This window comes from Colobus angolensis, unplaced genomic scaffold (genome assembly GCF_000951035.1).
Source record: "Colobus angolensis palliatus isolate OR3802 unplaced genomic scaffold, Cang.pa_1.0 Scaffold3, whole genome shotgun sequence".
NCBI classification, from domain to species: Eukaryota; Metazoa; Chordata; class Mammalia; order Primates; family Cercopithecidae; genus Colobus; species Colobus angolensis.
In genome coordinates, this window is record NW_012116265.1 from 14,013,898 (window position 1) to 14,041,822 (window position 27,925).

The 27,925-nt window shown below is 39.2% G+C and overlaps 1 protein-coding gene across 5 annotated transcripts in view; it reads right to left on the reverse strand.

Annotated features, from left to right (window-relative positions):
* NRXN3 (neurexin 3) overlaps positions 1-27,925 on the reverse strand; it is a 1,638,519-nt gene that overhangs the window by 152,773 nt on the left and 1,457,821 nt on the right. For 4 of the 5 annotated variants that reach the window (XM_011949472.1, XM_011949473.1, XM_011949474.1 and 1 more), the window contains one exon: positions 6,443-6,750. In XM_011949472.1, coding sequence (XP_011804862.1) covers positions 6,443-6,750 — 308 coding nt within the window. Of the gene's footprint in view, positions 1-6,442; positions 6,751-12,120; positions 12,211-27,925 lie in introns of all 5 variants that reach the window. The other variant, XM_011949476.1, reaches the window with a different exon arrangement.

Here is a 27,925-nt window from a genome sequence, read left to right on the forward strand (position 1 = left end):
GCACAGTATTTGGGGATAAAGTAGATCTATCTTGTCTCCCAGTGCAAGGCATTTTGATTATTCGAAGACCTGAAGAAAATCTGAGGTTCTAGTCTGGGCCTCGAAGTGCCATTGATAACAACATGCTGTAAATCTGTGTGTCATCGTAGAACCATGTGATATTGCTAACATTTAACCATTTTGATCCACAAAAATAGTGGTTTCATACACTTCGACCTAATAGAATAGTCTACGTGTTATAACTGTTCAGGAAAGCCAGTTCCCACTCCAGAATATGAAAGAGCTTGCAGTAGCAATCTCTCCTGATTGATGAGCTTGGGGCTCTGATTCAATCTAGGGCCCTTAGAAGAGATCCAGGCCCTTGCGAGTCTGTATGAGTATAAACAGAATTGTTCCTGGGCTTATCCAGCCCTATAAGAAGGCTAAGCTCTAGGGAGATCTGTGAGTTCTGGGAGAGTCTCTTAGGCTGAAGGGGTTTCCTTATGTGAAATTTTTGGTGTAAAGTTATGGGGTGCTTTTCACACATGATTGCACTTACTATTTACAAGGAGCCTACGGGAAGGGTACTGTAAGGCCACTCTTACAGATAATAAAACTGAGGCTTAGAGAGGCTAATCACCTGCCCAGAGATATACAGTAATATGGTTTGGCTCTGTGTCCCTACCCAAATCTCATCTCGAATTGTAATCCACACATGTAGAGGGAGGGACCTGGTGGGAGGGGACTGGATCATGGGGGCAGCTTCCCCACCCCGACCCCCGGCCACCATGATTGTGAGTTTCCTGAGGCCTCTCCAGCCATACGGAACTGTGATTCAATCAAACCTCTTTTCTTTATAAATTACTCAGTCTCAGGTAGTTTTCTACAGCAGTGTGAGAACAGACTAATACATACAGCTAAGTAACTGGAAAAACCTGGAGTCCAGCTCAGAAATTCTGACGCAAAAGCCCATGCTCTTCAACACACTGAGACTCTACCCAGAACAGACATTGCGCAGGATCAACATTTTAATCCAAAGTTTTTTCTTTGTTTTGTAATCATCAGTATCAAGGCTAAAGCATGCTTCTTACTGTCCCCAGTCTGACATTGAAAAGCTAAAAGTACTTTGCCCATAAGAATTTTTGCAAAGCATGAGAAATTGTGGCTTCCTTCTGGAATTTTCAAAAGTGGTTCACATTCAACCACCAAGTTTGTGAAGCTCGAGATGAGAATGAAATCTCACAAACCTCTTAAGTCTTTCATTTTGACTATTTATAAGGATAGTTCCAATCCAGGCTGAGCATTGTGATTTTCTGGCAATTTTCAGACAGCAGTGGCCAATGTCAAGGTGACTTTACCAATGCCCGACACAGAAAAAGTATGTCATGATCAGTATCCTGCTAATAGTTTATAAATGATTCCAAATGGCGATTTGCACAGAACACACTGAGCTTTTTTTTTTTTTTTTTTTTTTTTTTTTTTTTCCTGATGATAACTCAGGGTGGAGGCTTAAGGTAAAAGAATACATGTTAGTGGTAAAAGACTCTTGTTTCTCACTTTTTCCTTCTATCCAGAAGGAAGACCAAGGAATTTGAGTGTAGACTGAGTTGAACTTTTCTATTTTAGAAGCTGACCTATTAGCACCATGATAATTACCCACCAATATTGGAGTCAGTTGTAGAGGAAGTGTTTGTGCAGTTATTGGGGCATTCTTGGTAGTAAGATACACAGGGAGCCCATTTCAGTTTACCCCTCTGGGTTCTCTCCCAATTGGCAAAGATTCATGCCAATACTTTGATTCTGGACCCCTTGTTACTCACAAACGCCCTCTTATGCATTCTCTGTTCTACTTGGACTTGGCTATCTCTCCCAGAGATTATCATCTCTGCTTTTAACAACTTAGCTTCTGACTGACATTTGACCAACCAGGAACATGTTCCTCTTACCACCTGTCCAATTGCTCTCTTTTTACAACAAGGCCTAGTAGAATGAGTGCATGAGATCCAGTCAAGCCACCCCAAGGACCACTTGCCATCCCCAACACAAAGAGCCATTTATGAGTCACTACTTCATATTGATAGCTCATGTCAAACCCTCTTGCCTTATTTAGATTGTAAATTCCACGAAAGTAAGGAACCTGGATTTCTCTTCTTTGCAACCTTAAAAGACATGTGGATAGACAGAACATATTTTCAAAGACTCACAGAACTCTAAGTTGGTTTAAAATAAAACAGAAAGATGGGTAGTGAGGTGTCAGAGAAGCCTGTTCCTGAGATCACAGAAATTTTGATTTGCCAGGACTAATTTCAGCCCCTAAATTCTACTTGGATCTACCTTGAAATCTCTATTTCCCCCAAACTTCCTAGCCCCTACTCTAAACTACAGCCACTACTCTACCCCATTTTCTGAGGCAGATATTTTCCTGAGAGGATCTTGATTTAATACACCAATTGTGGGAAACAGTCTATAATAATAATGGTTAAAATGTGTGCAATCTTACTCTGAATGGTACACTTATTTTAAGTATTTTACTTATATCAACTCAGTTATCCTTATGACAATCACATAACATAGCCACTAGAAGTATACCACCCTCCCTACTTTATAATGTGGTAGCCTTAGTAATGTGGTAGACTTAGGTTGATTGCAAATTATTGCTACTCCTCCTCCTATTGAGAAGTGATATTTATGTCTCCTCCTCTGAAACTAGGAGAGCTCTGTGACTGTTTAGACTAATAGCATGTTGTACAAGGGACACTGCCAGTTACCTAGCCCAGGCTAGGTAAAACTGGGTACCCTCTACTTCCTGCCCCTGGAAGTACTCTCCCTGGAAGCCCTGAGCCTCTGTAAATAGAGCCCATCTACTTTGCTGGAGAAACCACAAGGGGAATCTCAGAGAACACATAGAGAGGGAAAAGGGCCCTGCTGAGTCCCATCTTCCCAGTTAACTCACCAAAGCACAAGGTATGTGAATAAAGCCAGACCCTCCAGGGCTGACCCTCACTCAGCCACTGAGTGAACACAATTATCTCTCTAGATGGAGCAGAAGAATTGCCTTGCTGAACCGTGCCCAAATTTCTGTCTCACAGAATTTTGAGATCTAATGACATAATTGTTTTAAACCACCAAGTCATGGGAAAGTTTGTTTCATAGAAATAGTTAACTAGAACTTACATGACTTGTCTGGGGTCATGTAAGCTAATATGAGGACGAACAAAGTTTTAAGCCCAGCTAATCTAGCTTCAAGTACATACACTGAATCACTATGCTATAGTCTTATCACTGAAAAAATACAACAAATTTGGCCAAAGCACCCTGATCACTGTGGAGGAAAAGCTTTCCTCAAGCTATACTACCTTCTATTGTTAAATGACTCTAAAGTAGGTAATAAAGCCTGTCTTGTTTTCAGATGTATTCAGTAAATATTTACTGAGCACCTATGAAGTACCAGGCTTTTACTTGAGAATTATCACTCACACACCTGCTTTCTCAATGCACATCTTAATTTTTTAAAATTCAGTAGAGTACCTAGAGATATCCTTCTCAATGTAGGATCAAGACCTGATGCTTGAGCATGATTGCTATGAGTAAATTAACATCATTCAGGTTATTCACAGATAGTTCTACACTCTTACCTGTAACAAAATGGAATCAGAAAGATCAAAGCACTAATTACTTCTAAGAGGCTATAACGCTAGAGAGACACACCATCTCAAAAACTACTTGTTCACATTCACACACAGTTAAGAGCAGCACTGAAAGCACTTTACAGTTTTCCTTTTATCTGAAATCACCACTAACCCGGGTCGACCAGAAAAGAACTCCTGAAAGGATGTTTTCTTCGCTTTTGTTTTAAGAAAGAACTAGAGGATTTTCAAACAGACAGGTTTTTATACTGGTGGGCCCATGTGTTTAATTTCTTTCTCCTAGAGGAGTCTCATTTTAGGAAAACTTTGCTTTAATAATGTTATTAAAGCAAAAGAGGACAGACAGTGGTATCATCTGGAAAATGTTCTATGTATGATTTCGCATATAGATAAAAAAGTGAATATGAAATCCAGTCTTCCCTACCTTTTTTCCCCACTCACTTCTGAAGTATCTCCCAGAGATCAGACCTTTATGAATCCTCCTCATCTAAGAAAAGTAGTGGGGTCACACAGGCATATTAATGCATCCGGGAAGGACCTTCCTTACCTGTAGTCTCTGGAGTCTGGGAATTGTCCTAAACCTTGAATAGAATTCAGTAGTTGTTGGATTCCCAGGCCTAACATAGGTTTGGCGTGATCAACAGAATGTGTTTAAGACCAGACTAGGCTTGAAGATGAGGTTATTAAGTTTTTATGGAGCACAGGGCGGAGTTCTGATGACTAGTGGTCAAGAACAAAAACGATTTCCAAAACCCTTGACACAAAGTTGTTTCCTCTAGTTAGTCTTTCAAAAAAATCCAGGGCTTTTTAAACCCCTCATCCCAGTCTAATCAATTCTTGTAGGCTATTAGCTTTCCTCCAAGAAGATGTACTTACCCTAAAACCAAAGAGTCTCAACAGGTTTATAACTCATTTTTGCAGACTTGGTAGAAGTAAAAGGAAAAGCATACAAATGTAGTTCAATTATGACTGGACTTAAAGAAACACACGCCAGAGACAGGCTGTTGGAGAAGGCATTCCCAGTTGTTCACCTCCTCTAAAATGGCCATACGTTCTATAATGTTTAGAGTTATAATCACTAGCAGGATTTTGTATCTTGTACCCTACTTTTCTTCCAAAGCTCTGACTTTCTTAGTTTGTAGAAAGACTTTAGGAACTCACCCAGTTCATTCCCATTTATGTATGTGCTACAGGAGGGAAAGCCAAAAACCAATAATTACTATGGCTTGGTTCCCAAATGCCCATATAACATTAAATCATCTCAAGGTCAGTGAAAATTTGGACTTAAAAAGAACTACAGGACCAGCCATTCCTATGAAGAAAAAGCCATTTGCTTCTCTGCTTCCCACAGAGTTAGCAGAATACGTTCTGACAGAAACAAAACAAGTCTGCCAAGGCCTGTGCAGACAGGACTATCCTTCCACCAACAATAAACAGATCTGCTCTTGAGATAGAGAGAGTCATAATAGAAATATATATTGCCTTTTGTCTTCTTTTCAGTGAGTAGAGCAAGGCGTCAGGAGTTACTGGTTTAATATCAGTAGAGAAGAGCTATTTTTTTTCTCTTGAGCATGTGCGTAGGTATGCATGTAATAGCATGTGTGACTGTAACAGTGCTATGCTAACCAGGTTTTTAGAAGCCTTTTGAAAACCGTAAAATTGCCCTTATGACATTGTCAGCATATACAGCTTCAAATTGTTACTATGGAGACATGTAAAGAACTGTCTTTGCTCAAGGAAAAGGAAAAAGGAAGGCAACAGATAATACACTTACCATTACCTAGCTCACATATATTTAATTCTGAAAAATGGGAACACATAGGTGGTATAATTGATTATTGACTTTAAGTTAACAATGTCCATTGGAGTCAATGTAAGGGTGATGTTAAAGACACAACTGAGCTCCTGGATAATGTCTTAAAACTAAGAAGCAAATGGGGCAAGTGCTAATCTACTGAATGTTCTATAAACACTAACTAGGCTAGGGGTAAGTAATTGTCCCACAAGCAACTGGAATGTCTTATGGTATGCCAGAGCATTTAAGGTTAATAACTCAGTTAACCTCCTGCTCCCTACTAACTAGATTTATCAAATGCCAAGGGAGTCAGCGAAGTATTAACCTTAGTTTGGATATAATTACTTTCAAATGGAAAAAAAAAAAAATTGCCACAAAAGCAAGGACTTCCGGTATAGCCAAACTCAAACCTTCAATTTTCTACTGTAATTAGTATCTGGATCAAATATAAAGAAAACAAAATGGGCACAAACCTGACACATGATTAATGAGGACTTGATAACAAACACAAAGACTGCATTTTACAAGGATTAGTTGCACTTCTAACTTTAACTTCCCCTGATTTAATGGTACCCATTGACCTCAATAATGAATGATTCATGTTATAGCAAAGCCATCTGGAGAATGTGAATGAAATTGAAGTAGGATATAGGCTTTCATATGATAACAAATTTTCCTTCCCCTCCTTTCCCTTTCTGCTATTTGAAAAGAAAAGGTAATAAAATTAAAGGAGAGAGTATTTCATACTGAAAGTGTAGTCCATTGCTCATTTTGAATAACGACTTTACCATTTCAGTGATAAATACAATAAGAATAACAACCCATGAGTGCCACAGACTTTTATGACTTCTTTAGCAATGACTTCACCCTTCTCTTCTCCTGGGTCTCATTACTGTGAGTATTGGCAGGCATCCTTCTTACATAGTAATTCAAACTCTTTAGCTACATGAAACAATGACCATGATAACAATGTTTCAAAGATAAAAATGCAGATGCAATTAATACTTGGAAAAAGGCCTACCTGAATGCTGGCGGTAGAGCGATTCTTACGGGTTGTGGTAGTCGCCATTGTAGTAGTGGTTTCCATGACAGTAGTAGACATTTCTGGTGGCATAGAGGTCGTCTGTGTTGTTCCCAAAATTGATGGGACTTCTCCAACCAGCCGAACACTTCCATTGATTTTAATATTGGGGTTGTTCTCAGCTGCCATGTTCAGTACTTTCAAACCGTCATAATAGAGCCCAGAGAGTTGGCCTTGGAAGAGGCGTCCTTTGTCCTTTCCACCAATGGCTATTTGCGCCTGAGTGTTGAAGATGGTTAACTGCCGGCCTAGTGGGTTGGGTGGAGGAAACATTATTATTCTCATACATTTTCCCTGTTTGCCTTACCTGGTCTAAATGGACCAGGCATCATAACAGGCTTCCTTGAGCAATTGAAGGGGAGGAAAAAATAGACAACAAAACCTCAGTACTGACATTAGCAAGTAACATTTCATTATGGTTATCTCTTCCACTGTCTAGCTGAAAATCTTTGATAACTTGAACAATCAAGTCTCTATTTCTTTACAGTGAGGAAGAAGAAAACTTGGTGCAATGATAAGAAGTATTACAGTCCTCTTGGGTATATAATGGTGGATGACAGAAAGAAACGCTCAAATCAGGTGTTGACCAGAATAAACTACAGATACCTACTGCATTAATTTTTAAAGCTATGAAGTAAAATAATGAGAATGAAAATAATTATATATGGCCAAAAAAACTCAGTGAGGTGACTCAGAAAACTAAATTTAAAAAGTAGGTCTGATAATTAAATTAGCTGAAATTAAATTTTAGTTAAGAGACTTGGATTCATTGCATACTTGTAAAAATGAACTACTAGTCACCAAACATATCATTTCTCATCACCAAACATTTCCTATAAATCTTCATAGGGCATAATATTCTATTTTCTGTTTAACAAAATCATGAGAGATAAATTCCTATCTCTATTAATTTGTTTTTAGGAGGATGGATTATGGACCCACAACTAAATTATTCCCTCAGTATGAAACATAAGCATATTGGCAATGCTCCAGTCCTGGGGAAGTTGTCCTTCAGATTTAATAAATTTTTTTAAAGTGGATGGGTATTAATGAAGAAAGCAACACACAAAACTCCTTAAAATGACATAGAGGTGTGTTAGTGAGTTGAAGAGTATCAGTAGCTCAGTTTATTTCGAGTTTCCATGTTGACACCGTTTATACCACTCTGAAAAGTATCAAAATAAAAAATCATACCAGTATAGAGTTTAGAAGAATGAAACCCAACTAAAATTACTCCCAACTCTTTCTACTTATAAAACTCTCTCTCAAGTACAAGATTTTTTTTCCCAAGAAAACTCAAAGGGCTTTTTAAAACTTATTGTAATTTATCAGAACAGCAACATGCTAAGGCTTTCTTTACTGTTATTTCTCCAGATTAATTCATCTTGCTTTTCCATATGAAGAAAGGAAAAAAGAAAGACGTAATAATGGAATTAAATATATGCCTTCTGAATTTTTCTCCACTTAATGATCAAACAATGCTCCACTCATTCTTAATCTAATCACCCGAATTACCTTAGCTAGAAATAACTAGAAACAATTTTGTTATTTCTGCCTACTTAATAAAAAGGAGAGTGTTTTTAACAACTGAGTTTTTTTGCTTTATAATTTTCAATATCAGTAGAGGGATAATGTCATGTTTGGGCTTTAAAAATCTACCACTATTATATGGTCTTCAAGGCTACACATTGTTGACCTATCCTTGAATTCCTGGTGTATAATGTGAAATACCTTCTCAATGTATAACGATGAAAGAAATGGAAGTGGCAGAGAAGAGAACGCTCTTCTGTCAGAGGATACTCCTTAGACAAGAGTTAATTCTGCTCACTGGGTGACTCATAGTGCCCATTAATCAAGAATGATTTCTAAATAATACCCTTCTGGAAGCTTTCAACACTGCAGTATGGTGAACTGGCCAAAGAACTTTGTTATAGTGAAAATGATCTATACCTTATAAAAATCTCCAGAATCTGAAAATGGGATCTGCTGGCCTTAATGATTACAGAAGTACCCAGATCCCAAGGGTGCAATCAAAACAGATCTCATAGATTTTCATCATTTTCTCAGCAATTCATTTAGTGTGTTGTGCATATGCATCATTGTCTGTATTTTGTCCTCTGTCCTCTTCACACAAGATGCAGCAGAAAGTTCAATGCATAATAACACTAAGTAATCTGCTGGAGTTCATACTTCTTTACTGTTTATTGTTAATGGTTGTTTTTGTTTTTGTTTTTGTTTTTCTGGAAGCCCTGAGCTTACTACAAAAGAAATGAAATGATGGAAGGGGAAAGTAAATTCTCCCTCAACCCCACAGAGGCATTTGAAGCAGCTTAACATAATAAATTAGAAGCAGCTGCCTAGTAGAAGATTTCTAGGATAAAATTTCAGTGTCTTACATTAGACAGCCTTAATGTCAAGAGATACTTTCCGTGCACACAACTGCTGGCCAATCATAATATTTATCCATCTCTTTATTTTGTTTATAGTTCAGCACTGGTGATAAGTTAACAGTTATACTTGATTACCGGTAGAAAATCTCACATTCTAATATTCTTGAAAATAATTCACAATGATAACCTCTATAATAGTTTCTCATCTTATTTCTCCAGTGGTGTTATTATGCCAATGCTTACAAATAAAAAGAGGGTCAGAGAAAACTGAAATGCAAAGCCGAATTACACTGGCTAGAGATGATGAGTCTCCTTCATTCCATTTGCCATCATTCACTCCACAAAGTGCTCTTTGCCTGTTCAAGACTGATCCAAGCATCAGGAAAGGCAAGGCAGGTTTCCTGGGCTGCAAGATTAAACTGCCCCTCTACTCTTGACTACAGCTACTTTCCCAGAGAGATCTGACTCATCACTTCTTGAGAATAAGACCCTGGTGGAGTGCGACAGTAAAGGGGCTTCTCTATGTTTCAGTTTTTCATCTTGCCATAGGAAGTGTTGGTTTTTCTGTTTGCTTGTTTGTTTCATGGTCTGTTTCTGGCTAGATATGCTTTTCTGCTGTAGTAAAACCCTCTCCTAGCCCCCTGTACCTTGGATTAGGTGGTTAATGGCAAAGCAAGCAATCAGTAAAGGAATAGTAGAGCACTCTCAGTGTCCTGCCATCCCTTCCTCTGATCAATTTATCTCTCAGATAAACAGGGGTTAGTGAATAACAGAAATAACCATCACTATTCATTCCCTATGAAGAATGGGAAGAACTGACCAGTTTCTTTTTATCATTTGCCCAAGATTTCACAAAATCAATGCCAGATCTCATTATTCTCATTATTTTCACTCATGGCTTATGATCAGATGTTTATAATAACTGATAATAACTGACCATTATATGTACATAAAAAACATATATATACATACACATATGCATATTTACGTATACATATCCTAATCTGAGAACTATTTTATCTTTCTTAATACAAAATTTTGTTATAACACCAGTACAGGAATTGTAGCAGGTTACTTTTTGTTTTAGATGCCCATCCTCTTGGAAGTCATTAATTATTACCTCATTTGGACATCAAGTTCACATACTGCTTAAATTAAATCTTTGCATGTCTCCAGTCAGTGTTGCACAAAGACTAATTAATTAAACCTCAGAACACCCTTGGGGAATAGGCAGTATTATTTTTTCTGTCCTCACATGGGAAATCTGAGATATAGAGAGGTTAAGTGGATTGTCTAAGGTCAGAAAGTTAGTCAATACTAGACAGAGCCAGAAAAGAGACTTGGGAAAGGTATGACCCAGCTCTCCTCCCCAATGACAGAAATGACTCCAAACAGGCATTCCAAATACTTCCAAATGCATCTGTCTAATCATCCATCTATCTTTACCCTTTATATCATCGTCTTTACAAGTCTTCGGTATATTTTATTTCTTTTGAAGGGAAGGTTAGCTAGGCAGAGGAAGAGGCAAGATAATAGAATGAATAGATGTTACTCACCCAAATTACAACAAACATTTTTTTTCAGCGAACAAAATGCAGAAGAGAAACTCACGGGTTGAAAATAATTCTTTTCAATATTATATGCATATATCATCACACATATATTTAATTAAGAAACTAGGATATCTTCCCCCGTCCCACTCAACCACCCCTCCCCCACATCCCAACCCCTCAGATTGAATAACTGAAAGCATCCTTTTATGTGAAAGCCAACGGATAACAATTCTATTGTAAGAAAAACTAAAAGCCTACTAATAACTTTATAATGGTTTATACAAATGAAAATGCCTGGCATGCTATTAAACTTAGACTTAAAAGGCAATGGAGTAAAATAAAATATTATTAACATAAAATTGAAAGAAACAAAAAAGTTTCTCAGGCACATGAGACTCAGACATGCATCTAGTTTGCTTTTCCTGTTTAAAGTGAGGCAATCATTGTCTTCAATGTTAAAGGGACTTTATGAGCTGATGATTACTAAACAAAATTATTTGCTTTTTAGAGTTATTCTTATTTTTAATTAGACCACATACATTAAAAACAGGGCAAACAGTTAAGACTCCGTGAGGATTTTCCACGTTTAAAGGTCTGAATGTCTTCCTCCAACTTAAAACTGTAGTAGTCCTTTGCTCTTTCAGTTGTATACTAAGTAATATACCTGGTTACTTCTTCTATATAACTCAATGAAATCTCTACAAATGTGAAGAGCTCCCTTAAGGTGTTGAGACAAGAGTAGCTTATATTGGCTCAACAATAACAAAAAAGAGTAAATATCTTCTTAGAGACTTTTTTTTTGCATTGAAAGACAATGGTTTATTTCCTAACAGCTAGAAGCTACACAGGAAAATTCTAACATCAGTTATAACCGCTGCCCTCTTTTATTAACAGTGGTTGTTGTCTCCAGCAAATCAGAGACTGCTGTTTTGCCTTTCATGAACCTTTTCTTTTCCAACTCATTATGTTAACTACTTACACTTTTGTTGCATAAAACATCAAATACACAAGGGTATCCACACAACCAAAGTGTAAAATAAGTTTGTGTTTGTTTTTAGTTTCAGTCAGCAACTAGGACACAATTAATCTCTTAGAAAATAATTTTGCCTCTGTAGGTTTTAAAGGCAAAATTCATCTTTTTCATCTTTTAAGAACAAATGTTAAAAAAAATGCTCCCCTTATAATATTTGTTTTAAGTAGTTTAAGTTACAAGAGTCAATCTATGGTTTTTTGGTTTTTTGGTTTGTTTGTTTGTTTTGTTAACCATGCTACAAGCCAAAACAGCTTCAAGGTGTAAGTTTAAAAAGCACTTTTGAAACTTTTTTAGAAAGCTTTGGTGTAAAAGGTAATTTAAAACAAATTAATAAATAATGTCATGCAGTGGTTAAATTGCCATAATACATTTCTGTTTTAGAAGTTCCTGGAATTTCTTGTTTGTGTTTGTCATGCTGATAGCAGACTAGAAGTTAGTCCCTTTAACTGTATTTTAATGGCAATGTATTATAGCATGATTTATCAACATATGGCAGGTGGAAGCTGACACAAATTATAATGAAAATTAAAACAGTCATTTATGCAGCAGGCGATTATCATTTAAGGAACATTTATTTGCAGGCTTTAAAAATGAGGGTTTAGGATCAAATGATTTTAAAATGAAAGTTTTAATGACGGTTACCTTTTTCCTGCAGCCACTCCTCTACAGGCCGATTATATTTGAAGGGGATTTTCTGTTTTACCATTTGGAAGCGTTCATTATCAGTGTTGCCTTTAAAGTTTAAAAAACAGCTTAAAGAACAATCTGAAAAGTCAATAAGTCATTAAAAAACATCCTAGGTTTTTTGGTTTGTTTTATGAAGTTTTTAGAGATAGATATCAATTTATCTTTAGTAGAGGTGGAGTTGAAGTCACTCTGCCCTTGGCTGATAGGTTTAAAGGTCAGGTTAGTCTTAGCCATGCTGTACTCCACCATGTTTTGGAAAAGTGGCATGGAATGGGAATCCTTAAGTGGTTTGGCCGTTTTATCTTCACTCTCTCTCCGTCTCGTCTCAACCACAACTTAATTGGGCCAGTTGAGGCACAAGGATCTCCTTGACCCATGAGTAATTCAGCTGTCAGATCAGTTTCACGTGTGAGAGGGAACCCCCACTCCACAGTCAGGCAAGCTCCACTATTAATCTACTGTATTCCCATCAGAAACACAGGGCCATGTCTTTCTTTTCTTCTCTCAAGTGTTTGCAACTGCTTTATGTTCTGACAGAGAGAAGGCAGAGAGGACAATTTAAGCCTTGATGGCCAAGGGAGACTTCTTCTTCCATAAAGGATGTCCTTGCATCTCATTACCTCTGTCAAAGAGGTAGATCAGTACAGATAACCTTTTATATCACTGTCTTTCCAGATTTGTTCCACATTTTTAAAAATAAGGAAACTCAAAAGCCTGGAAATAGAGGTGATTATACATATAGGGATATAACATTTGTAGCCTTTTGAGCACCTATATTTTATAATAGACACTGATTCTGTATATTTAGCCTCCCTCCACTTCCCTCCCTTCCTCTCTCCCTCCTTCTTTCTCTTTCTCTTACCTTACTATGAGAGGACCTTCCTGCATAAGCATCCATTCATAAAGCCTGTTAGGAATACTTCTTCCAAGCATGAAATATCTAATTAGTTTCAAGGCTCAAACATAATGGTTTTAACTGCTAGTATGCCCCCCTCTTCCTTCATAACTGTTATTACCACTGCTGAATGGTTTCCATAATTAGGACAGACTTGGAGAGTGGTACTGTGGAGATACACCCTTAATGAATACGCTTCAAATAACGAAATGATGAAGCCATGCCTTGGGAACTGTTCTATCTCCTCAACCAACCTCACATTGATCTGGCAGAAATTAGTGAATTGTAATTCATTACTTTGATTCACAGGCCTATCTTGCAACTTGGGGAACTCCATTCCAAATTACCAATATTAAAAATGAAAGAAAAATCTCAAACCAGGTGGCCTGGAAACAATTTACAAAGAAGTCTTAAAGCCATAAAGAATATTAGAATTGCATATAGCATCAGACCAAATGAATAGGGGCATGCTAAAGCATTTCAATTGCAGGGCCATCTCCATATAGGAGTCATTACTGGCTGAGAAGATTCCACCTGGAATAAACTGGTACCTACCTTCTGTGTTGGGAAGGTGGGGGCATAGGATGGGAAAAGGGTAGCAATACTGGAGGATGTTCACAAGGTTCCCCATTCACTTCTCATATAGACAAATTATTCTAAGAAGCTGACTCATATCTTTATTACCAGGAATTTTAAAAATAAGAACTTACAAAACAGGCAACTATGAATCTGCTTCTAGCCTATGTTTTGGGACCGTATCTGGTTGGTACAGGGTATAACATTAATGTATCAAAAAATGAAATGCAATAAAAACAATTAACAGTTTTGAATTGCAGTGGATAATTTAAAATTTTCCTCAAGGAATCATTTCTCATACAGAACAATGGAGAGGGCAGGCAAGGAGGAAAAAGAGAAAGGCAACTTAATTTCTTGGTGCTTCAATAGCCCATGGTGAAAGACTAGAGCTATGGATTAGAGATCACTATAATGGTCTACCTTGGTAGGTCTTGGTACAATGTTCTATTCATTAAAAATAAAGTTGGGTAAACTTTTTAGATATTTTCATAGAAAAAGAACATGTACCTTTTTGAAACAGACCTACATCTATAACTCATAATCCTACCCTACAGGTGACAGATACCATAAAGGATTTCATTTATCCTCCAGGGTTTTAGACACAACAGAATACCATACTGAGAAAAGGTAATTGGCTTGGGCCAGATCTGCCTTGAATGTATCCTATTACTTTGGATGTTCTGTATCTGCCATTGTTGGCTACACATTAAATATATTAATGATCTACATTCTACTCACTATGGAATAGATTAGTGAAGTCAGTAGCAAGTATAAAGCTACATATTCTTAGCAAAACGCAGGGCAAAATCAGAAGTAACTAAAATTCCAAATGTCTAGAATTTAATTGCACCAAATTAATTAAGAAGCTGTATTAATTTACTTCCTCCAAATACTTAGGGCTCTTGGCCCTCCTAAGCATCCCCACCCTCATCATCTACTCTCTTTCAAATGTAAAGCACCATAGAAAATAATCTGGGGGCATGGTACAGGCTAGAAAAAGAAATAACTAAGTTAGATAAAGAGTAGGTGACATGGGGAAGGACAGCATGGCCATGATTCAACCTTAGACCCTTCTGAAAGTGACAGAGAGTCATTCTTCTCCACCTCAGCTTTAAAGACATTTAGAAAAAAGTTTTAAGTTTTCCACACCAGATTGATAGTATCTGGCACTAAGGATAGCAATCTTGCATGCTGTTAAAAGTTGTGAAAGATGGAAGGTCATTTGGAAAACCAAATTTGTTTAAATTGCCACATTAACATTGTTCTTAGTCTCTTTTCATGTTCTTGTTGGTTTTTATTTTAATTTATCTCAAACATTAGTAAGAACTATTTTAGAAACATGTGCATGAGAATGAATTATTTGCCCCATGCCCCATTTGCTAGTTGGATTGAAGAGCAAACAACCTTCTAAACATAAGTATTCTTATACAGGGCTACTCTAAAAGCTGAGAAAACCTCACCAAATTCACATACATTCTTATTAAATCTTCAATGATATTCAGTCATACATTTCATATAGCAACAAGTATGTACATTTAAACAAAGTGTGAAATCAATTCTTCAACAGAAAGTGATGGCTATACTCAAGAAAGAATGGCCTTATGAGTAGTAAACATCATAATATCATTAAAAGTAGGCATACGTGCATTACTAGAGAAAAAATGTAATAACTTCATTTCTTAAGCACACTGAGAAATCTATAAATTGCACAAAGAGATCTTCAAATAAACCGTTCTTAAATTACTTCTGTGGATCCAACACCTATATGGGACTGGATTTTAGAAAAAACATATTAGTCACTTTTTATTGTACTTAAATATATGTGTGTTTATTCCCATCTATTTTTGATAAGAGATTGAGAATGTTATACATTTGGCCTCTTCTGGTCATTTTCATTTGGACCACTGGCTCTAATATCAAGTATTTCAATTCTTGGAGACGTGTGCAACAAGCACATGCACTGTGGAATTATAATATTGTGAAGAACAGAATACTTTGAGGTGAAAGTATTGAAGCCCAACTGGTTCATAGTTCCAACCTTTACACTCCAACCTCCCATTTCCCACTTTGGGTGAATCCACTTAGGATAAAAGGAAAAGGGAAAGACACGGAAAGCAAACTGACCCTTGAGTAGGCCTGAATATACATCAATCCCTCTTTAAGGTGAGACTCAAAATTTGTTAACAGTCTCCAAGGAATACAATTATTTCAAGTGAAAAACTGAAAAATAGAACTCTTGTGTAGCATGGAAAATAAATTTTACAACACTGTGCTTACACTTTATTGGTCCAAACATAGGTCCTATTTAATTAGAAGGTATACTAATACTCTTAAAGCCATAATCAATACAGCATAGGAGTTAAGACCATGGGCTCTGGAGACAAATCTGGTTTTGAGTTCTAACTTTATCACTTATTAGCTGTGTGACCTTGGGCAAGTCACTTGGCCTCAGTTTCCCCATTTCTCTATTTACCATAGGACTTAGTATAGAATAGAATAACAGGGAGTACAGCATATTTAAACTATTATTATTAATATTACTCAACTCTTTTCTAATGATCAGAAGGAAGCTCATTTGTTCCATGGTGTCCTTCCCTCGTCACACTACCTTATCAGTCCTTCATTCAAAGATGACCGTATTCTATTTGGTCTCACAAAAATCATCTTCCAAAGAGCAACTGACCATAGAAAATGTAACATCCTTAATATTCCCTTAAATCTCTTATCTATCACTTTATATGTTTCTGTATCTTCTAAAACATACTCAGCTAAACCCATTTCCAAAACAAAGTGGATTTCTAAAACCATTGAAAGTAAAAGAGCAATTCAGGCATTGACAAATGTGATTTCTTGGTCCAGCCAAGGTAATGATGATATACTGCTGCTAAGTTGAGAAAGAGTGGCTTAAAGGTTCTGCCAATTTGCGCCAGGCTGGCAGAAAGCACTTTCTTGCAGGTAGACTATTAATACCACCTGAGATGTTGTCAAGCACATGGACATGCTAATAGGAATATCCTAACAACATTCATCTGTGCAAAATGAATGCCAAAGGTATTTTTGAATTTTGTCTTGAGCCCTGAAATAAAGGAGGAAAAATATTTTCTTTGTTGCTTTGTTGACACTAAAAAATCAGACTGTGGGTCTAATGAACACTCAAAGAATGAATGCTATGTATTAAAACCAGAGGCAAAAGAAAATCAATGTAGTGGTACTGCTGCCCTCAAGTACTAGGGCAGTTTCGAGGCCCTTGCCATGTGCCTTTCCCCAAAGAACACTTTCTAAGTTTCAGAGAGAGTATATGACACTAAAGGAAGGGAACTCCAGAAACTCTGAGCTTGGCTCGAGTCACATTTCTGGCATTATCCTAGGCCAACTCAGAGTCAGAGAGGGAGGTGTTGCGCACCCAAAGGCCATCTAGAATATTTGGCCACTTGTAAGTGATGATAGATGGATCTCAGCAAAGAACTAATATCTTGTATCTATAAAGTGCCTTTCGACCAAGGAGCTCAAAATGCAATTATAAGCATCATCTCATTAATCCTCACTACACACCTTTGGGGCAGAAGAAAAAAGAACTATTTATATGTTGCGAGCCTTGATCCTTCAATGTGCCAAAGTAAAGAAATTAATGTCTTGGAACCGAAAACTGATCGGCTTGGGGGAAGTAAATTAATAGATCCAGAGAACAAGGGAATTATTAAGTAAGGGAGCTTTTAAAGTGGTTCCTTGAGCCAGGGAGACCCTGGAAAGAAGTGCAAATCACCCTGGCCTACACCAAGTTGGCTGATAAAGCTCACCTCTACATGTCTTGTGGATATGTTCTGATAATGGCAAATATATATGGGTAGACAGTATCATTTTCTTCCTAAAGTTGTAGTATGGATTTACCAACTCTAGGCTGTGCTAGTTGAACTGTTGAAGCAAAGATGACCCCAGACATGAGTGAAAGGAACATTGGAGTCAGATGAACTTTGAATCAAGTCCAATCAGACATTTATCAGTTTTGTGAACTTGGGCAATTTATTTAATCTAGGTGAGTCTTGGTGTCTTCATCTGTTTGTTTTATCCAAATTAAATGCAAAATCTCAGGCAAGGACTTAGCTTTTGGGGAGCCAAAAGAGGTTGGGCGTTGAGAGAGCCTTTGATTTATTTTAATTCTTAGGATCTTTCCTTAACACTTGTCTAAGGCTTAGAAAAGAAAGTTCTTTCTCCCAGTAAGGAGGCTTAAATAGCATGGGGATGGGAGTGAGCGTAAATCCTCACCTTGAGAGCCTTCCAAAACCTTTTTCAGTCTTGATAATTTCATTGAGCTCTAGCCTCTGCCGATGTTGTCTCACTGATGAGCCTGTAGATATTTAGTTATCATGTCCAAATATCTTTTTTTTTTTTTTTCTTTGAGATGGGCAGGCTGGAGTGCAGTGGTGTGATCTTGGCTCACTGCAGTCTCAGCCTCCCGAGTGGCTGGGACTATGGGCATGCGCCATCATGCCCCGCTAATTTTTAGTAGAAATGGGGTCTCACTATGTTGGCCAGGCTGCTCTCGAACTCCTGACCTTGTGATCCGCTCACCTCGACCTCCTAAAGTTCTGGGATTACAGGCATGAGCCACCACACCTAGTCTATCATGTCCAAATATCTTACAGACTATGGAATAGGAATGAAACCATGCTAGAGATGTAACCCTGGTATATTATGTCCAGCTGTCCAAATGTTCATGCCCTTTTCCTCGACCTTTGTTGCTGGTTGAATATACATGTTTTGTGCATACATGTTAATATTAGACTTCTCTTTCATACCCTAAACAAATCAAAGATCCATTTTTGCTGAGGTATTATGATACTAAAATGATTTACTTTGATGCAGTAATTACAACATATATTACCAATTATTATCCTTTCTCTGTACTTTGAGGCCATTTGTAACTCACTTCCTGAAGCTCATTTCTCCTAGGGTTTCTCCTCATCAAGGATACTTTCAATCCCAGTTAGGTTAATAAAACTGGGCCCAGGAGATTGCAACCTCTTTATTCATTCCTATAATTTAAGAGAATATTTTCAAGCAACTTCAAATGAAACTTTCTTCAGTATGCCAGGTCAACCTGGCACCAATTCTTTATTTAAGACCCCCTCTCAAAAATGCCATGTTATAAATTAACAAAACATAAACTGACTATAAAATTTGCTTTCCTTCCTCAAGTGTTGTCACTTTCTTTCCTTCTATAATTATTCTGAAATATACACTGAAGCTACAGTAGTTGATTTCAATGTCTGAATTTTGTCTAGTTCCTTTCTGGTAACCATGCTTAGTTTTAGCCATGTCTCAGTGCATTTTAAGTTTTAGTTTCTTCATATTTAAAAGGGGATCATAATAATAATTGCAACATGGGATTGTTGTGAGAATAAAAAGGAAATGTGTGTAAAACATGTTGCAAATCTGTGGCACATAATAATCCCTCAATGTATGATTTGTTATAACAAGTGCCTGATTCAGGAGAGTTAAACTAAAAAGGCAAACTCCACAAAAATTACTTCCCTACAGAATTTTTGGTATCAAATATTTTCAAATATCCTTTTCAAAATAAAGCTTTAATGTTTGCTCTTCAGCCGTTTGACATGTGATCCCTTCAAGATTTCCCCAGGTGCCTTTCCTCTTATCACTTATTTTCTCCTTGCTGCAAAAGGCACACAGTGTTATTTTGGGGCTCACTCTTCCCCGTGATCCATGCCTTCCCACATGTCCACCCTCCGTGTGATCTCCGCTTCTCTGTAATGTTCTTCCTTTTATTTCTATCTACCCTTGTCCTCCCACTCCCCATCCCCATCTCCCTTTACTCCTCTCATGTTTGGTTTTTTATTTCTAAGTAGAGAACATCAAACTAATGTTTTTGAAGCCAGAATGCCAGAATATTTGATTTAAATTCTGTTCATTTAAACATACATATGTGGTGTCCCCACACAGCTCAGAGGACAGGGAGGAGGTTTGTGAGGACAATTTCACTGCACAAACACAGGAACACAAGAATATTGTCATCCTGTGAACAGGAAAGTCATGCCATTATTAATATCTCTGATGCTCAAGAAACTTGTGACATAGTAATCCTTCCCTTTAGATCTGACAGAATTGCCAGTGTTTATAAATTGCAGACGTTTTAGACCAACCTTGAACCCCCATGCCTAAGAATGAATTTACTATTTCCAAAAGATCTAAAAGTAACAATCACTGTTCTAGTCACCACACACAGGAGGCCTGACTGTTATACTGATTTGCAACCGTTGCTTAAACAACTACATCATAACAGGATCACATATTAAGCTTGTTTCCAACTAAAACTCAAGACAGTTTCTAGTTGAATGGTTTCCCAAAGAAATTGTTCCATGTTGCATTCATACAACATACTTTATGAACTTCAAACAGGTATTTATATCTCATTAAATGTATTCTTTTTGTTTCATAACAGCACTCAAACACGATAAGAAAAAGTCTGTCTCTAGGATTTTTGTTTCTCGTAGGAGATACCTCTCTTAGCTTTGTGTTATCTGCAAACTTAATAAGCATATCTTTTGTGCATTCATTCTAGTCCCTGAATAGAAAGATTATGATGGAGCTATAAAATATCTAAAAATACTTTGAAACTCCTCTGTGTCAGAGGTGAGGTTTGATCCTCCAACCTTGATTGTGGGCTGGACTTAGTGACTTGATTCTACACAGTAAAATACGGTAGAAGCAACAGTGTGTGGACTTAGAGACTAAGTCATAAAAGGTGCTCTCTCTCGGACCACTCATTTTGAGCAAGCTAGAGTCTTGTCATGAAGACACTTAAAAAGTTCTGTGGAAACATACATAAGGCAAGGAACTGATGCTTCCAGTCAACATCCATGTGAGTGAAAGATTTCCAGGTAATCAGATCTTCCAGGCCTAGATAACACTGAGATGACTACAGCCCTAGTTCATACCAACTGCAACTCATCAGACATCTTAAGCCAGAATCACTCAACTAAGCTGCTATCAAATTCTGACCTAAAGAAACTGAGATAATAAATGTTACTTTTATTATTTAAGTTTACCTCGAACTTTACAGCGTAACCAGAAAGCTTCAAATGATGGAACACAGGCAGGTCTCTTTAAGATCCCTTCATAGTTCTCTGTACATTACAGTATACTTCTTTGGGAAAATTAAGATATACTCTGCACAGTATTTATAGTATCCTCCTTACCTGCCAATTTGCCATTGCTATCCAAGAGAAAGTTACCCTAGCATGCGTGAGTTTTTGTTTGTTTGTTTATTTGTTTTTTAATGAGTCCAGGTTAGTTCTCAGTCATCACCATATTCTTTTTTAAATCTAGCTAAATGTGTACCAATTTTTGGTCAAATGAAACACTGGAGAAGTTTTATATATCAGTCCCGAGTTTAAGAGATTCATCCTATTATACAATGTAAAATTTAGGACACTTTTCCCAAACTAGTTTTCTATTCTGACTGACTCCTGTTAATTATTTCTGAGCGAACATTAAAGGGGCTTAGAATTCAAGTTCCTTAAGCACTTCTAATGTTATTCATCTAAGACCCAGAAATTAGAGTTTCTTTGAAGAACTGTATTATCATTTCCTCACCGTGTGAGGGGTGGAAGGGGACTGGATTTTCTTATTTATTTTGTTTGTATTCGTCCTTATAGTCTGAAGGAAATTCTTTTTGCTAAAGAATATATTAGTGACAGATGTAGATGTCCATGTAGGGAGTGAAGGAATTTCAGGTAATCACAAAGGTCCCTCTTTAGAGTAAATGCTTTCCCATTTTATAATTAAACAAAAACAGTTTCCGGGAGTAGAGTTTGCTGGGATTTATAGCGTATAATTTGAAAGAAGGAGCCCATAATTTTTAGGTTGTGGAGACCTCAAAGACCATCTAAGAAATATATTTTCTCTATTTTGGTGTTTCTCAAACTTGTGCTTAGAACATCATTAGAAAAAGAACTCCTAGCAACAAGCAAGCATCAGAGAGTATCGATCTTGAAGACAACTTTCTCCCCATAAAGTTAATGATTAAAGAATTGTCTACACTCCTATTTGTTCGGCTGCATAGAATTTTTAAGGCTTCTTAAAAATTAAACCAGCTGGCAGCCATGTATCATTTAGTGCAAGATTCAAAGGTCAGATATACACTATTAAAATGTGGTACAAGAATCAAAATTTTCCCAGAGAAGAAATAACCTCAGGGGATGCAGTAGTTGTAGTATATCTTGAATTCATACAATGCCTCGTTAATTCTACTTGGCAAATTAATTCAAATTGATTTGTTTGTGAGAACTGCAACATGGCCTCAAATCTGGCTACAAACAAAGGATAATGATAAACAAAGTACTGATCTCAGAGAAATGTCTAGGGAAAAGTATGGATCAGCATCGGGGCTGTTTTATAACATAACTATCTTACTTTAAAAAGAAAAGAAGGAAAGAGGAAAGGGAGAACATACCCTATACAAATATAAGACATTTTACAAATAACACTGATAGATCGTAAATGCCAAAAGCAAAGGAAAATAAAATATTTGAAGGCATCCAAGGGAACATGAATGTGGATAATTTTTTAAATGGGCATTTCATTAAAAAAATCAATCTGACTTAAAGCAAAATGATCAGACATAGAGAAAAAAAGGAAAAAAATAAAGTAAGGCTTGGGATATGGCAGAAAGAATCAAGATTAATTTCAAAAAGCCATGTACTAAAGAAAAGAAAGGACAATCCCTTAGTGAAAAGTACTGATTTCCAACCTCAGCTTGAGACTTGAATCAGGGTTGGAAGGAGAAAATCTACGAGGGAGAGGGAAATACGATTATTAGAACCAGAGCCTTTCTTCTTTTCCAGTGTGTTAAATTGAAAAAATAATAGCTACAATCCCATTTCAAAATCTGTCTCTTGGTAGTAAGGCTGTTACTCCTCTCACGACAGTTTGAATCTGTCTTTTCACCCTTAGGGTTCTGGGTGGGCTGTGGGACTTGCTTGGGCATATGGGCCACTAGCAAATGTGAGATAAGCTGAGGCTTGAGGAGCCATCTGTGTATGAATGCTTGCCTTTGCCTGCTGCCTACACCTGAGATTGCCATGTGAACATCCATGAGAAAAGAAACCCAGCCATGTGAACCTATTCAGCCATCTGAGCTGAGGCCCCTGTGGGGTACATGAGGCCATCAAGATCATCTAGCTCCATCCAAGCCAACCCAGAAGAGAAGAAAACACCCACATGAGCCATGGAAATGTGAGCCCATAAATAACAAAGTTTTGGAGTGGTTTGCAATGCAGCGAACCTAAATGATATAGCCAGGAATTCAGGAGATCCAGGAAGAACAGGGGTCTGAGAGTGGGTGAAGGAAGCACCATCTCCTATGAGGGTTTCCATCAAGGCTCAGCAAGAGGAGGGAAGTAGCTCTGTTGCAGTCTCCGGAGTCAAAGGAGTTTGTGTGGCAAAAGCCTTAGGGGTGCAAGGATGGAGACATGGACAGCTGGGCTCCTGTTGCCTATCCTTAGCCCTGTTCCACTATCTAAGGAAAGAATTACCAAATCCAAAAGAAGAGATGCAATAATGCAGTTCCTGAGAGAATAGGGTAAGGCTGAAGGAGTTGGGAAAGGGAAGGAAAATCGGAGAAAGGTGGATGCATGTGTTGATGCTTCTCTGATCCTTGATTCTAGACATAGACTAGGGGAAGGACAGGGAATGAGGTGAGGATTGACTCCAAGATAATAATGAGTAGAGTTAAGTAGCTCCCTAAAGGGATAAGGTGCTACTTATCTGACCTCCTTCTATCACTCTTTGGATGAGAATTGGAGAGAAGATCTCTAAGAACAGCAGGCTGAATTCTGAATTTACTAGTAAGACTTTCTGGCACCCAGACCTCTCACCCCATCAATGAATTTTTCATTCCGTACATGATTTCATGGAGAGCACTGAAGGATTACCTTTTTTTTTTTTTTTTTTCCTGAGCAAACAGGTCCTTCACTTTAATCCTTAACCATAACATTCCAAAACAAAACCATTTATGTTCCTGCAGGGTGTAAATACCCTTTGAATACTAGTCATGAATACCTTACCTATACTTAGACTAGAAAGGCATTCCTGCACCACATTCCCTAACAAACAACAGTAAAAACAAACCAGAACTCTGATTAAAGAACAAAATTAGACACACACACACACAAACAGTCCTACTTTGTAACCTTAGTTTTATCTTTTATTCTGTTGTTCTGTTTTGTTTTGAGACAGGGTTTCACTCTCATGGCCCAGGCTGGAGTACAATGGCAGGATCTTAGCTCCCTGCAACCTTCACCGCCTGGGCTCAAGCAATTTTCCCACCTTCTCCTGCCTCAGCCTCCCAAATAGGTGCAACTATAGGCATGCATCTGTAGGTGTGAGCCACTGTGCTCAACCTGCAACCTTGGCTTTTAAAAAGCAGTCACACTGCCTCTTCAGCCCTTTTTAAAGTTTCTGGATTAGCAAAAAGCAGCCTTTTTCAACTCATTGAGAAGAGTTTAGAAATCATTTCCCTAGGATGTTATAGCTGATATTGAAAGGGCTAGGGTCGCAAAACAACTGCAAAACAACTCCTGGAACTAACTTAAGCAAACAATTCCAGGAACCTAAAACTAGAACAAACCGGGTAGACAAGCCCTGCAAGCCCCTGATAAACGTCATAAGTATTTCAAAAAGTACCTGAAATACCCAAATGGCGGGAACCAATCATAAACAGCCAAATCGCCTTGTTCAAATGTCAACCAATCCCAAGCCTGAATTGTACAAAATCCCCTCTGACTCTGTGCTTGTTTACTCTTGGCTATAAAACGCTGTCCTGAGCTCAGTTGGGCAACTCTCCCGCTCGTCCCACGACTGGCATGCGTGACGGTTCCAGGTTTGAACCTGTAATAAAGATCCTCGCCGCTTGGCTTTGACTCCGGACTCTGGTGGTCTTCTCTGGGGAATAAACGGTCTGGGCATAACATCTCGGGGCTCGTCCGGGATTTCCCCCAAGCCCACCAGACCCCAAGTCAACGGATCCTGATCTGTAAGTAAGCCAGCTCTGTCTCTGTCTCTCTGAATACCTCACGAGGTCTGTATTGGGGGTGGCACAGTCTTGGCGGACGCGCTGAAAGACGGCCACTAGGGACTGGTGGGAGACGTCCCCCGGTGCCCATCTGGGGGCCTCCACATTTGGTTGCCCCGTCTGACCCAGGTCGGAAATTAAGTCCGACATGCGCTTGCGAATATTTGTTGTTTGTCACTGTCTGTCTATCGTTGTTAAGTCCAAAAAACCTCTTTTCTTTTCTCCTTCCAGGACTTGCCAGACATTTTCTTCCACTTAACCTTTATTTTTGTCCCTCCCTCTCCCTGTAGGAGCAGTCCAAGAAAGAATGGGCGGCACCCAGAGCACGCCGCTCTCCCTCCTTGTTAATAACTTCAAAGATGTTAAGGCTCAGGGACATGATTTAAGTGTAGAACTAAAAAAAGGAAAACTACCTTCTGCCGCTCGGAGTGGCCCACCTTCGGCGTAGGGTGGCCCTCCGAAGGAACTTTCTGTCTCTCTATTATTACTAAGGTAAAAACCAAAATTTTCCTGCCGGGGCGGTCAGGACATCCTGATCAAATTCCTTCTATTCTGGTGTGGCAGGATCTTGTAGAAAACCCACCGCCCTGGTTGGCCCCGTTCATCCCTGAGCCCTGCAAAGCTCTAATAGCGCGGCCCATAAGACAAAAGACTCCCTCTGCTCCTCCAGCCCCTGTGTTGCCGGATAGCCAGGACCCCCTGTCGTTAGAACCCACACTTCCCCCACCACATCCACACCCCATCCCACAGGCCCTGGTCCCTCAGGGTGCCTCCGCGGAGGGACATGGGGACCGAGAGGCAGAAGCAGCCAAAAACGAAAGTAACCTGGGGGGACCTGCCGGCCAAATGCGAGGCCGCATGCAGCGTGAACAAGCTTCTCTACCCCCCGACTCTAATGTAGCCCTGCCCCTCAGAGAGATAGGATCGCTCGATGATACTGGGCTTTCCCGCCTCATGTATTGGCCTTTTTCCACTAGTGATTTGTATAATTGGAAGTCCCAAAATGCTCTGTTCTCAGACAACCCTAAGGATTTAACCTCATTGTTAGACAGTGTCATGTTTACTCACCAGCCGACTTGGGATGACTGTCAACAGCTCCTCCGAATCCTGTTCACAATGGAGGAGCGAGAAAGGATCCAGGTTGAGGCCAGGAAGCTGGTTCCAGGAGATGATGGCCAGCCAACTGCAAATCCTGACCTCATCAATGTGGCTTTTCCTTTGACCCGACCCAGATGGGATTACAACACGGAAGAAGGTAGGGGACGACTGCTCATTTATCGCCAGACTCTAATGGCAGGTCTCCGGGCAGCAGCTCGCAAGCCCACCAATTTAGCTAAAGTATATTCTGTATACTTTAGGGTAAGGCAGAAAGCCCTTCTGTTTATCTAGAGAGACTAATGGAAGCTTTCAGACAGTTTACCCCTATGGACCCAGAAGCACCAGAGAATCAGGCAGCCGTAGTAATGTCCTTTGTAAACCAGGCAGCACCAGATATTAAAAGGAAACTCCAGAAATTAGAAAATTTGGAGAGAAAGCAGATTCAGGACCTCCTTCAGATAGTTCAGCGAGTTTATAATAACAGAGATACTCCAGAAGAAAAGCAATTTAAAGCAACTAAAGAAATGACCAAAGCCCTGGTGGCAGCTTTCCCCCAGGCAGGAAGCACCCAACACAGGAAACAAATGACACAAGGCTCCAGACAAAAATTAGAAAAAGATCAGTGTGCCTATTGTAAGGAACGTGGTCACCAGCCAACCAGACCTCCATCCTCGTTACCCAAGATTCTGATTAGGGGAGACGGGGTTTGGAGCCCCTCCCCAAACCCAGGGTAATTTTGCAAGTGGAGGGGTCCCCAGTTCACTTCCTGGTCGATACTGGGGCGGAACACTCAGTCCTAACCAAACCAATTGGAAAAATGTCTAAGAACACATCATCTTGGGTACACGGAGCCACAGGCATCAAAAAATACCCCTGGACAACTCAGAGGACTGTAGACTTGGGACCGGGAAAAGTATCCCACTCCTTCCTAGTCATCCCAGAAAGCCCCTGCCCCCTATTAGGGAGAGATCTGTTAACAAAGATGGGGGCCTAAAGTAACTGACTCTCAAAACAGGCCAATATCCATCCTGACTGTCACCTTAGAAGATGAGTACAGACTCCATCAGGAGCAAAAATCTCCTGATCAGGAAATTGACTCTTAGCTCCAGCGCTTCCCTGAAGCGTGGGCGGAAACTGGGGGCTTGGGGTTAGCTAAACATCGGCCTGCCATATTTGTTGAAGTTAAGCCGGGGACGGTTTGGGTTCGGCAATATCCCATGCCCCTAGAGGTGAAAGAAGGGATCATGCCCCACATCCGCCGGCTTTTAGACCAGGGAGTCCTACGAGCCTGCCACTCGCCATGGAATACTCCGCTGTTACCTGTTCGTAAACCTAACAGTATGGACTACAGGCCAGTGCAAGATTTAAGAGAAGTTAACAAAAGGGTCATGGATATACACCCCACTGTGCCCAATCCATATACCCTCCTAAGTGCCTTACATCCAGAAAAACAGTGGTATACTGTCCTTGATTTGAAAGATGCTTTCTTCAGCCTACCCCTGGCCCCCAGAAGTCAAGAACTCTTTGCATTTGAATGGACTGACCCTGAGAGAGGTATCAACGGTCAACTGACGTGGACCAGGTTGCCACAAGGATTCAAGAACTCGCCAACCCTGTTCGATGAAGCCCTTCATGAAGATCTGGGTGAGTACCGGCGGCAGCACCCTGAAATAACTCTTTTGCAGTATGTTGATGATCTCTTGATAGCGGCCAGATCCCCAGAAGCTTGTGTCCAAGGGACTGAAAACCTCCTAAAGACTTTGGGGGAGCTAGGCTACCGAGCCTCAGCAACAAAGGCTCAGATCTGCAAATCAGAGGTAACCTATCTGGGATACCTATTAAAAGGGGGGCAACGCTGGTTAACCAGAGCCCGGAAAGAGACAGTCCTACGCATCCCTAGACCCCAATCGGCACGACAAGTAAGAGAATTCCTGGGGTCAGCGGGGTTCTGTAGGTTATGGATACCCGGGTTTGCAGAGTTAGCCAAGCCCCTATACCAGGCAACAAAGGAACAGCAGCCCTTCAATTGGACGGAAGAGGCTGAGCTGGCCTTCCAACAGATCAAAACTGCTCTGTTATCAGCTCCCGCGCTAGGACTCCCT